This window comes from Phyllostomus hastatus, unplaced genomic scaffold (assembly GCF_019186645.2).
Source record: "Phyllostomus hastatus isolate PE091 unplaced genomic scaffold, TTU_PhHast_1.1 phas_scaffold_21, whole genome shotgun sequence".
Taxonomy (NCBI): domain Eukaryota; kingdom Metazoa; phylum Chordata; class Mammalia; order Chiroptera; family Phyllostomidae; genus Phyllostomus; species Phyllostomus hastatus.
In genome coordinates, this window is record NW_025334017.1 from 6,591,949 (window position 1) to 6,605,159 (window position 13,211).

Genomic DNA, 13,211 nt, shown 5'->3' on the forward strand with positions numbered 1-13,211 from the left:
TCTCACAAGGCTACTCAGGTGTCAGGATTGCATTCTCACCTGGAATTTTGACTAGGGAAGAATCTGCAGCAAGGTTCAATCGGGTTGTTGATAGAATTCATTTCCTGCTGCTGTGACTGGGGCTTCAGTGCTTGCCAGCTGTCTCCCTGCCCACTGCTCCTCAAGGCTCCTTGCAGTTCCTTACCATGGTGGGTTTCCCGCTGCTGTCACTCGCTTTACACACCTCCCCTGATCAAGTCAGGCCCAGCCAGGACAATCTCCCCTTTGAGTAACACATAACCCACTGATTTGGGACCTTGACACGCCTGTGAAATTCTTTTACCTTTGAGGTGTTCTGTTGCCAGAAGCCACAGGCTCCCCCACAGTCAGGAGCAGGAGAGCATGAGGCTGCCTTAGAATTCCGCCTTCTACAAGATGTGGGTGAGTGTTTATAGGACCAAAGTAGTCATTAAGCATTTATAGCCAACAAAATTTGCTAAACTGACGAGCTCTGGATCCTGAAATCTTGCCTAGAGTGTAAATTAGCTTTATCATTAAGCTTCTTATAAATTGACTCCCCGCCCCCCAACCCCAACAAAGATTGTTCTATTTCCATTTCAACACAGACCCCCTGGGGTTGTTCAGTGTTAGATAAAGAAACACCTTCCTTTCAGTCTGTTGAAGTTTGAATTTCTTAATTCTTAGGAATAGCTTAGTAAATTGTTTTTAATATTGACCTTTATAGGGTAGTATACCAATGATAGCAAAAAATACAGTATAACTGTACAGCAAAGAATTTCAGAATTGAGCTTAACTTTTTAATAAGTTTGGTCTTTGTCTTTACTGTCTTCGAATAGATTCTATTTATGTAAAACATTTTGGCCAGCCCTGAAGCATTGTTGTCTTATGTTTTGCTGAGTTTGATCCCTAGTAAGCTGGGTCTAGAGGGCAGCTGACAAATTCAAGCCTCCACATGCTCATCTGAGAACAATATGGACGTAAGAGCTAATTTGACAAATGTCTGTGAAGTGGGATTTGGACCTACAGAGTCTCATTCATTGATATTTATTGAGTCCAGCTAACTAAGGGAACATTACATGCATGGTGGTAAAGAAAAGAGAGAAGAAAGAGGGAAGGGAGAGAAAGTAAATTGACTTCGGTAAGGACCCCAGCATATTTATTATTTTATTTAATAATGACTTATAGAAAGTAATGTTTGGTAAAGCTTACAGTGCTGTATCATTTATTGCCTGAAGTCACTAAGAAATTTAGAACAAGAGTGTGACAGTGACTGTATTTCAGACTCCTCTAATGGGTTCATGTTTTGGTTTGCTCATTGCAAGTCAGAGACACCATGACATCCGTGTTGCAGGCCCTGCTTTTTGGGGGGCAGGTGCTGTTGGAGGAGAAGGGTGTATTCTCTAAGCAGGCCTGCTGTGTACTGGGGACTGCCCCTCTGCTTGTGGTCCAGGAGACTAAGAAGTTATTTGCCATTACTGCAGTAGGCTTTGAACTGTATTAAATTCCAGGTGGATTGTGTTACTCCCCTGCCTAAGTTAGTGATGGATTCTGTCAGCCCCTCCACATTTTTTTCTCTTCAATTAAAAGTACTTCAGGAAATGATTCTCAAGATCAGGAATACAGCCTGATTACCTGCATACATTTTTTTGAAAACTAACACATGTAAAAACATAATTCCAGTCTTGTATAAACAGTTAAGCTAATTTTTCCAAGCATTTATGAAACAATTGAGATATATCAAAAGTATGTTCAGTTTAGCATCAGTTCAGTTCTGTGCCCTAGGGGGTGTGTGTGTGTGTGTGTGTGTGTGTGTGTATAGACACATTATTTCAAGGACAAGGCCCGTAAGTGCAAGCCTGCTACTTTATCTCGTGCTTCTCCCAAAAAGTAGAATGATCTTTACCAAACTGGAGAAAAGAACTGACTACATTAGATTCCTTGAAATAGAGCAGATTGAATTAAAAATCATATAAGCTGTTTTTTGAAGGTGGTTTTGGGAGAGATTTCAAGGGAAGAGGTTTGGGGATAGTGGGATTCCTTTTTTGTTTGTTTGGTTTTGTTTTGTTTTTTTTACCTTTTTCTGGTTCTGAAGACTCAATTCAGCTCCTGGGACAAATCTGGTTGATTGAATTGAATTCAGCTCTGTCAAAAAGGGTGATTTTGAGATTCGAACTGGATTATGTTTATTAGCTGCAAAGTACAATATGAATTTCAGTTCTTATCCACATTTTAATCTTTGGGAGAAAAACTAGTGATTCTCTACAGCTTTGGTTTGAAACTAAACTAGGATTTTTTTCTGACCATTTGAAAGCAAAATTCTAAATTTGCATTAAATTAAAAGCCATTTCAGCCTGTCAGTTAGGGTTAAGGTCTTTAGAACTAAGACCTTTATGGTTTTGGAGAGAAACAGCATGTGGCTTTCCAGGCTTGTACTGTGGCTACAGCTGGGCCTGGAGACCTCGCTGCCCCTCTGTAGGCATGTGTGGGCCACGTTCACCTTCACGCTGACTTTGTAGCCACGTTTGGGTTAGGATTTCAGGTTTGCCATTTGCTAGCTTGTAACTTTGGGTAAGTTCATCTTAAAGCATCATTTATAAAAGAGGAATTACATTACCACCTCACCAACCTCATGGGTTATTATTATAGGGTCTTAGGAGAAGAGGTAGATAAGATGCTTAGCAAAGGACATTCAGTTCAGTGTCGTCTCTCCCTGAACACCAGGCTGCACGCTGTGTGTACCCTTTTTGCTGTCACCCTAAGTGGGGCCCGGCTGGAGGCAGCCTTGCAGGTACCACAGGACAGTGTGGCAGCCTGGTCAGCATAGAGAACAAGTGCACATAGAATTTCCCAGGCACTTAGGGGTTAACATGGGTGGTGGTTTCACTGCTGTGTCACTGGTCAAACTGACTGTGGAAACACTGCGGCATAATAGTGTTTTGCATATTAAAAATGCTACTTGTGACAGTTCCTATAGTAGAGTTTTACTCCTAAATACCTAGAAGAGGTCAGTATTCAATATTCAACATGAAACTATTTAACATTAAATATAGCATAACCACTTTGTTCATTATTTTGGACTCTACTAATTCAAAATGTGTTTGTAATTGACATGCCATAAAAGTGGCTCATGCTAATTTGTGGCTCTTTAAGATTTTGTTTGTATGACAAATCTATTCTAAGGACAGTTTAAAAACACAAGCAGAAAAATAGAGGTTCAAAAATGCCTTCACATGCTTTCTAAATGAGATATTTTATTAGTAATTTAAAAAAATTTAGTAATCCTGAGTTACAGGCAAAGGTAAATGATTACATTATGATATTTCAACTTTTACTTTGTTTAACTTCGTAATTATCTTGACTGTGTATCTAATAGGAATTATATGTCATCTTTATACGATTATACTAATATTCCTATTTTATTCCTACTAATAACTTAAATTGTACATAGAAGAAACTGCCAACTCATGAGCTGTTTAAGTGCATTTTATATAACATCATATTTGTTCATAGAGTCATATTCTATCTTATAAAACATTTGATAACCACTGCTTTGAGGCAGACAGGGACAGATACACACACACGTATTTATCCCCACCCTAGAGGAGCAGATGACTTTGTCCTGCTGTAGTTTAAATCAATATAATCCAAAGTATATTTTGAAGAACATTTTTATTCAAGACAGTCTTGGAAAAAGGGATGCTGTGGTTGAATACCTTTAAGACACACAGTGTGCAGTGTCCCCTCGGAGTGCAGAAAGGGCTTGGAGAGTTTGGCAGTAAAGGAAACCATTTGATTTTGTTTAGCCCAGAAATCTCTAAACTCATGTGACCCGAGTTGTCTTTTCATATAACAGCTTTTAATACCCCAAACTTAAAAAGGTGTTCTGCACATTTTACCTTCCTAATTTGTATGACCAGCAGTCCCAGTACTGTTCATTTATTTATTTGGTTCATAAATGTACTCATTCACTATATAATTTTTCCTAGAACTTGTTAAGAATGAGCTGAATAAAACTAATATAGCCAAGCAGAAAATTCTCCAACCCTTTATTCTCTTAAGCATATTTGTATGCTTATTTTATATTAAAGAATCAAAGTTAAGAATTGTTTTAGTTGACTATTTAAACTAATATCTGCTCATTTTGATATATTCTCCCACAAAGGAGGTTTTAAAAACTTGCTTGAAATACATTTTTGTGCCTGTAGTCATCCAATCTCAGGCATGATTCATTTAAGGCTGGGTCCATCGAGGAAGCCACCTTCCAGCCATCACCTGGCTGACTTTTTTTCAGGACGCCTTCTCAGTGTCAGCCTGGGCCAGGTGCTCTGCCCTCACCTGGCAGCTCCTGTAGCTACCTTAATTATTGTTATACCCTCAAATATTTCTTGAGTGAGTAAATGAACACAAGATATTGAGTGCTTCTTCTTTTTATCAATGTCATTGACAAGAAAAGGGTGTTAAAATCTCAAAAGGACTTACTGAACCCTTGTACACTCTTTGGCTGAAGACTGAACTTTAGTTTTCATACTGGAATTCTTTTTTAAGAGTGTCGAGGCATCAAGAACCTGGGAAAATACTGGAAAAATAAGAGTGAAGAATGCCAGTAATAAAAATGTTTCGAAAGCCATTAGAAAAAAAGTAAGTTTCAATCTTCAGTGAGTACTTAATATTTATATTTTTATAAATCATTTAAATCATCGTTTAGTGTGTTCTAAGTTTGTGTTTGTTGTTTCTTGGGTCTTAATTGGCCTGCCACTTGGCTTCCAGAATCTTAGATTGTCTGGGAGCATGAGTGTCTCCCTCGAGCTCAGTTTGTGGGGAGGGACGTGTCTCCCAGAAGGAGTGTGTTACTCCTGTCAAGTTGGTAGTATCTTTTCTTGGTCATAAAGTAGTATTTTGGTTTTAGACTTGTTTGGATCACCCAGTAAACAAGTTTCCATAGATGTCTTGTATTACAGAATGGTGGTTTGTAGAGAGTGTACACGTGGGAGGTGCTGTACCCTGTTAGTGTTATGTCTGTCACTCATGTTACCCGACATCGCCAACAGGTTGAGGCTTCAAGAATATAATGAAGGCACAGCATAATTCAATTAGATTGAAGCAGAAAAATGCTGATGAGTGTTGGAGGAGAAGCACACTTGAGATAGAGAAAAAGTTCCTCTTTACTTTTTTCATGCTCCTGAACATTTTGGGCCGCCTTTGCCTAAAGGTAACAGAGGGATTGCCCTCCTTTCTCCACCATAGCTCTCCTTTGGTTAAATTGCGTCCTGTCCATCCATAAAAGACACATTTTGTGTGTGCATCTCATTTATATGCTGTGAAAATAGAATTAAAGATAAAAACAGTTACCTTGAGTGTATGGTAATTTTTTTTGACAACACCCACACACAGGCCTTGAATCACTTTCATTTATAGTTTACCGTATTTTGCCATGTATAGTGTGTTTCTGTGTATAATGTGCACCCACATTTTTGGCCCAAACTTTCAGGAAAAAATCTTTCATTTTAATCTTTTAATTCAATTTATTTATATTTAGGAACAAATCTGATTATCGTATTTCAGGGTATTATTTGGAATACAGACATTGTTATTGCTTTCTAGAGTTACACTTTTAATGCATAGGCATAAATAAAAGACTTAAAAACATTTATATAGATATAGAATTATTACTACCCATGTATAATGTGTATCCTTATTTTTCCCTCAAAAATTTGAGCAAAAGAGTGTGTATTATACACAACAAAATATGGTAAATATCCGTCACTCTGTTTTAGTTCCAAAAGCTCAGGGCCTGGTCCTTATATAGTCCATAATATTTTAACAGACACATGGATGTATGATAGAAAATGTGTTAAGCAGAAAGTCTTATGGGGTGTATTTAAAAATTCCTTTGGTATCTAATATTCTCAACATTTACTCTAATAAGTGAGAGGTTTTAGGAATGCCCTGTATGGTAATATCAGGTGTTAATGGCATTGATTACCTGTCATGCAGTGGGAATTGATGGAAAAATGTCTGCTGTAAAATTAAACAGCATTAGAGAAGACTGTACCACGTGCAGGTGGGGGTGGGGGGACAGGACAGGACTCGGCTGGGCCTGGGAGACTCTGTCAGGGTATTACTGTGAGCTCCAGGTTTTTCCCCCACACGATTAAGGCAGACCATCTGTTCTTTGTTAAATGTTTACAAAAACAGCTTTTCTCTAAAAGATTTAAGGAGATATAGGTCTGGTAAACACTATAATATTTCTGAGCACCTTTTTCACCCGATTTCAAATAGTGCCAAAATATAATTCTGCTGCATATCAAACAGGATGAATAGTTTTTTGTATTTAATCTTTACATTTTCTCCTTCTTACAAAAGATTAAACACTTTAAGGGATACTAATTTCTTCATTTATTATTGAAAGGAGCATCTAAAATCATTTGTATGCTAAAGTGTGTAAATAAATTTTTAGTCTTATTGTATTTGGTGTTTTACGCTTTTTCTAACTCATCAGTGTGCATCAGGCATCTCACATGAGAAGCCACACTCGCCTGCTGGAGTCTACCGTGTAGATTAGGGACAGGTACACGCGCTGGAATTAATTTCCACTCTACGCCTTAAGCATTGTTTACTGGTAGACTTTTCTCTTTCCTCCCCTTTCCAGGAAATGCTTTTTATTCCATTTCCTGGAAAATAGCTTGTCCCAAATAAGGCGATGTCTATGTCCCTTACAAACTATATGGCTTTTTCTTTTTGATTTATATTAGAAAATAATATGTAACAGTTAATTTGACTTCAACTTAAATATCATAAAGCAGTTAACTCAGATCAGCATTTATGCTTAGGTAATGATAACGTGGAAGAACCTCGGCTGACTTTCCTAAAGTGGTTGTGAGGGAAAAACTCCTGACAGGGCTAGGTTTTCTCAGTGCTTGGCTGGCCGCGCTGTGCCTGCAGGGAGCCCGCTCGTGGGCACTTACACCCATGCATTCTTCTTAGACTTGTGCCCTTGCCTTCTTGTGTGTCTGCACTCTTTGAGGTTCTTCTAATACCATAGGATTTGGGGGAGGACTTTGGAGATCATCTAACCCAAATCCTTCCTTTTTCAATTGAAGAAAATGAACCTCAGATGAGTGCAGTGATTTTCCCCAGATACTAGGTCTAATGGCAGTGCCTGGACTGAAGTTTTTATCTGTTACGTCATCGTTCTGGGCTTTCTCCTATCCTTTTGTGTGTGGAGAATTGAATGGAAATAGTGTAACTACTTTCTTCTCAGGCAGCGGTTTTTTTTTAAAAAAGTGGTTTTTGGGTCACCAAACACTTTGGAAATCAGATGAAACCTGTAGAGCCTTCCCCAGAAGGAGACTCATGTGTAAGATTTCAGGAGATGGGCAGAGTCTGGATTTAGGAAAGCTAGTCTCAAATCTCTGCTCTGTGCCCTGCTGTGTGGTCTTCGGTGGTCACAAATCTGCTCAAACTTTAGTTCCTTTCTGAAAAATGGGGGGAAATGATCACATCTTTCTTGTGAGATTCAGGTGAACTAACTCGGGAACACTCAGCTCGGTACACAGCATGAACTAAATGCTCAGTAAATGTTAGTTGTGTTGGAATCTAATTTATAGTACTTGCTGATGGTAAGCCATAGTTTCTGAATTACTCTAGAGTCCTCTGCAGACTGGGACCTGGGCTCTCCTGCCTTCCCCTGTTTTTGGAGGTGCTGTGGTGAGAGGTGTGGACTCTGCAGGCATGAGGTTGGATGCCAGTCTTAGTTCTGTCCCTTACCATATGTAACTCCTTGGGCTCATCACTGTATCTTACACACGGTGACCATACCTAGCTGTTAGGACTGGTGTGGGGATTGAATGGTGTCAGAGCTATAATGTACTTAGCGCATGTCTAGCACATACTAAGATTGTTCAGTAAACGTTGGCAGCTGTTGTTGCTGTTTATGTTATAGCTACTATTAAGTATCTGGAGACTATATAAAAAGGCAGAAAATGAGTAGCATTTGCAGATACATTAATAACATTTTCAAGTATCTCATTGGAATGTAAAGGTTCATTAGATGTCGTAATTGACAGTGGAGATGATACTCTACCCCTGCTCTGGTTTGCGTTGTGAGCTGCAAGGTGGAGTCACTGACTCTCATCTCAACTGATCACCGAGCTTCCCATCCCAGTTGTTGGTATTCTCTCTAGTACTTCTGACCATCTCTGGTAAGCACATAGTGAATATCTGCAAGGCGTGCCAAAATGACTATTTGGGTTCTCTTTCCTTCAGTGAAATTTGGAAATGTAGAAGTTACTAATTTGTGAAAAATAATATTTGCATTTCATATTAGTACAAGAAATTTAACCAATTTGAAGCCATTAAGTCTGGATGTGTGCTTTTAATTTGGCATTTTGATGTTATTTAAATCAGAAATTACCTGTACTGTGTAAGATTTATGTGTTCACACTTTGATTTCAAACTTTCACAGGACCTGAACCTTGCAGTGCTCACTTAGTACACTTGTTTTTTTTAAAAGTAGCTTAATTATATATCTTTAATTTGAGTTCCCATTCCCACATAGGGGGAAGAACTCCACTTGAATTCACTCTGTATAGTTTAGTTTTTGCTTTACTAGTTTGTCATTCATCATTTCCTATGCAGGCTGCTAAAAAAAAATGGACAGTGTCTTCAGCTGAATGAGAGTGTTTTTCTCTTGCTGAACTAATTTTTTTTACTGTATTACTAAGTTGTCCCTTTTTACTGTTTATTTAAAAACTGTCTTGTTCAAAAAATATGGGGTTTTTTTGATGAGAGAAAATGATACATTTTTCAACTATATAGTTGGTAAATTGTTTGCTACCTTGAGTGTAGAGTAAGTTTCAGAAACACCAGCCAGTAACTTTCAGTTCCTTTCTTCACTACGAAGAATGATAGACTAATTTCAATTCCTATTTGTGTCTCTTAGCATTCTCCATCGGAGCCCTTTCTAGAGAAACCAGTGCCGGATATGACTCAGGTTAGTGGACCGAACACTCAGCTAGTGAAGAGTGAGGATTACCTGCCATCAATAGAGCAGCAACCACAGCAAAAGAAGAAGAAAAAGAAAAACAACCACATTGTTGCAGACGATCCCAGTAAAAGTTTTGGTAAAGATGACTTCCCTGGTGGGGTTGATAACCAAGAACTAAATAGGAATTCACTAGATGGTTCTCAAGAAGAAAAAAAGAAAAAGAAAAGGCCGAAGGCAAAAAAAGATTCGAAGGAACTGAAAGAACCCAAGGAGAAAAAAGAGCCCAAGGAACCCAAGACCCCGAAAGCCCCTAAGATTCCCAAAGAGCCAAAGGAAAAGAAAGCAAAAACTGCCACGCCAAAACCCAAGTCCTGCAAAAAGTCAAGGTAGGCTGCGTGCAGAAACACCATCACCAAACCCGGCTCAGAAATGGGCAGCCTGTGAATTGTGGGGAGGGGAGAGGGGAGAAGGGAACACTTTGATTGTCATTATCACTGTTGAGGTTCTTTCTCTAATGTTCAAATGAAAACATTAAGATTTTTATGCATTCTGAAATTTAGGAGTCAATTATTATGAACTATTGATTTGGTTGATAAATTTTAGACTTTACTGGAAAAAAATATTTTAAAATGACTTTTTTTGTATTTTGTTTAAGTTTGTCATTTAAAAAACAGAGCCATGTCACCAGCATAATTATTTTTAAGTATAGACCGACAACCTTACTGGCAGTGACAGTGCACAACTGGGAGATGAGGGTTATACAAGTATGCAAGATGGGTCATTACATGTCACTGAGCTTTTCAGCCCCGATTCCCAAAAGCTGAAATAGGAGAATTAGTTTTCTCCACTTGGTGGAGTAAGGCTTCCAGGGCAGGGTTGAAATACTAGTGGGCAACGTGGGAGAAATCAAATGGCAGTTATCCATTAGATATGCATTCAAGAATAGCATGAAGTTTAGATTCTAGGAAGGAGCCTCCTCCACTCCATCCTTCCCCTTTATACTCCCCCCACCAACTCTCTGACCCCCCAGAAGGCATATTTACTCAGTAAGAAAAGCTGAGAGGAGAAGACATTGAAGACTAATTTTTTTCATTTGTACTGAACATTTCTTACAACTGTTCTGAACCGGTTCCAAACATCTGAATCTATTTTTCAGAATATGGCTCATGTTAGAAAATACAGTTTCCAGATGGAAGTATGGTCAGACTTGGTTAATCTGAACCTGTTTGCAAACTCCATTAGAAAACACGCCCCAGCTCCTACCCCTGTGTGCATATACATGCTCAGTTCTGGGATCCACGTGCTCAGTGTGAACTTTTTGAGCTTGCTGGCCCGTGAACCTCCTCTTGTAGGCTTTTCTGTGTGTGCACGTGCAGGTACATAAAGAGAAGAGATGATTTCTGTGACTGTAGATGCTGCAAAGTGAAAGAACAAACTTAGATTTTCAACTGCCTGCTGAAAATCTCTAAACAACCCCCAATACATCATTCTGTAGTGTTTTGAAAGTTTGAATCATAGTCATTTAAAAACCTTTGCCATCAGTACTTTTTATGGTGTCAAAATAACTGAATTATATTTAATAACTCAATCTTATAGGCAACTTAATATTTTCATTTATTTATGAATGTTCTTTGATGCCTTGCTATGTGGTCTTTTAATTGAAAGTCATTATTTTCTCCTTATGAACACTTCTAAACTCACAACCTATTATAAATCCAATTTTCATTTATTTAAGAAATATTTCATGAATCACTTGCTATTTGTAGGTACTATGTTAATGTTAGGGATCTGAGCAAGAAGGACTTGCTTAGCATTTGGGTGACTTATGAAGGGTTTTGAAAATATATAATTGCCTAAATCTAAGTATTTTGCAAGTAAAAGGAGAAAGCATGTGCTTATTTTGGAGAAAGAAGACATTGAAGCAAAATTTAAAAGGCATGTATTTTTTTTAATGCACAGTGAGAATCTGTGTTCTAAAGAAGCTTTAGAGAGCTCAGAAAATACAGCACCATGACTAGTTTTAGCCTCAAGATGTATCTGTCTTTAGTTTCTATCTTAATTTTTTGAATCTATCACCTAATGGTAAAAATTGATGAGCAAAAAAAGAAAAATCCACTGTATTGTGGTTCTAGTTATAAATTTCACAGATCCACATTATTTTTTCAAGCTCTGAGTCTACATGGAATTGGCCCTAGCTTTAAAAATGTACTTCAGCATACCCTAGGATACATTGGGACAGATATTATAATGCTGTATTTAACAGTGAAACTTGTTAAAATTTCCTTAACAACTAGACAACTCTTAGGAACTTTGGGCATCAAGTCCAATGAGTGCTGGGCACCCATGCCTCATTGGTACAGGTACAGACCTATCTTTGTCCACCAGAGGAACTTCAGCGCAGGCCCCATCTGCAAGGTCTCAGCTGCTCACCCCGAAGTTTGAGTTGTCCGTATGGAGTACATTTTTGGCATTGCTAACTCTGCGTAATGGCTTTTTGCACTAAACTAAGTTGCTTTTGGTAGGAGGAAGAACATGTGATTATTTTTTCCTAAGAAGAAAGTCTAGTCTTTCTTCTCCCCTCTGTTGTTTTTGACTAGTAGTCCCAGTCGATGACTCCTATAGGTTTTTCCCCAAGTGGTATGAAAATGCATGAGAGGAATGCTTCTGTGTAGGGAAAGCATTCTGTTGCTTCTGTGCAAGTGAAAAGGAAGCTGATGTAATGTGACCCAGAGGCTCAGGAGGCCACATTGAGGGGTCACCAAAAGAGTTGGTGGCATCTCTGTTGGCCATGGGTGACTTGATCACTTGTAGGACCACTTGATGATTTACGATGAATTGTGGTGAGGACATTCCTGAGAAGCTGTCCTGTTGGTGATGGGGATGCCTGTTCAGGAATATGGTAATGGAATAGAGATTTTCAGTAAATTAACAAACCAACACATTACTTTGTTGAGCCACAGGGCTTCTATTGGTTAGATGAATTGAGTATGTCGAATTGTGGTCTCATTGTTCTGCTAAGTCTGGAAAGGAAATAGCATCCTGAAGCAAGGATAAGAATGCATACAACTACATGTAAATTCTGAATAGCATAGCAGAATAATTATGTAAATTGAATATGCAGTGATGAAGGTAATAGGGGGTTTGGGTTATGTTAGTACTGGGGTTGAATTGCCATGGCAGTCTGCTTTTAAGCACTGGAATACAGCAGTGGCAATTTTGTTTTGCAAAATGTTACGTGATACCAGTTATTTCCATCCCTGAATAAGTTAACTTGATGAATTTGTTTATACAGAAAATAATTTTCCTACGGAGGGCTCAAATAGAGGGAATAAAGAGAAGTGAAATGAAAAATGCAGTGCAGAACCACTCACATCTTTCTTCTTCAGCCTGGGTGCCATATCGTTGGTGAGGTTCTACAAAGAAATGTGCTGTCCTTTGAGAGGTGGTGATGGAGGTGACCACTGGTGGTGGTCTGGCTCTCTCTGCAGTTGTGTCTGTGACAGGGAGAGAGCTTGTTCTGTGTCACTCACACCCACTCTAGTAATGAAGGCTGTGAGAAAGGCTGGCTGTTGTCAGTGGGGCCGAGTTTCCTCATGTGCCTTTATGTTGTCCTTCTAACTAACTGTCATCCCACCTTATTCCATGAAGTAGCTGAAGCTTGAATTGGTAGCCATTTCCCTGTAAACTGGCCTTTTTGGCAACCAAAATATAATTACATTTGTCTTGCCTGTGCAGGAGTACCTAACAGAATTTGACCAAACGATGTTACATAGAATGGTAGTGAAATAGAAAAAGATTTTAAAATCTTAATGATAAGACAAATGGGCCACATTTTTCTTTTTTAATTTGTAACATATCCCCCGCCCCACTTTTTCTGTTAAATATATATTTTTCTACCTGTTTTTTGTTTGTTTGTTTGTTTGTTTTGTTTGTTTGTTTTCAGTGCTCTCCCCAGGTGTCCTTATAGCTTTCAAATACTGGCAGTTAATATTGAAAATAAAAATGAAGACATTTGTGGGCTGAGAGGATGCCATTTTGCATATGGAGGGACTCGTGGACCTGAAATATAAGGGATTGCATTCTTCTTTTCAATGCGTTTTCTGTTGGGTATGCATGACCCTTGTGAAGTGAGCAGGAATTTTGAGGAAGTACTTCCTTTGAATGACTCTTGAAGGATTTAGGAGTCTATTTAGCTATATAAAGATTCTTTGAGTGCACATAAAGA

At 38.6% G+C, this 13,211-nt stretch overlaps 1 protein-coding gene across 6 annotated transcripts in view; it reads left to right on the forward strand.

Annotated features, from left to right (window-relative positions):
• CHD7 (chromodomain helicase DNA binding protein 7) overlaps nucleotides 1-13,211 on the forward strand; it is a 197,671-nt gene that overhangs the window by 100,947 nt on the left and 83,513 nt on the right. For 5 of the 6 annotated variants that reach the window (XM_045861487.1, XM_045861490.1, XM_045861491.1 and 2 more), the window contains one exon: nucleotides 8,942-9,372. In XM_045861487.1, coding sequence (XP_045717443.1) covers nucleotides 8,942-9,372 — 431 coding nt within the window. Of the gene's footprint in view, nucleotides 1-4,549; nucleotides 4,639-8,941; nucleotides 9,373-13,211 lie in introns of those variants that run through there. The other variant, XM_045861492.1, reaches the window with a different exon arrangement.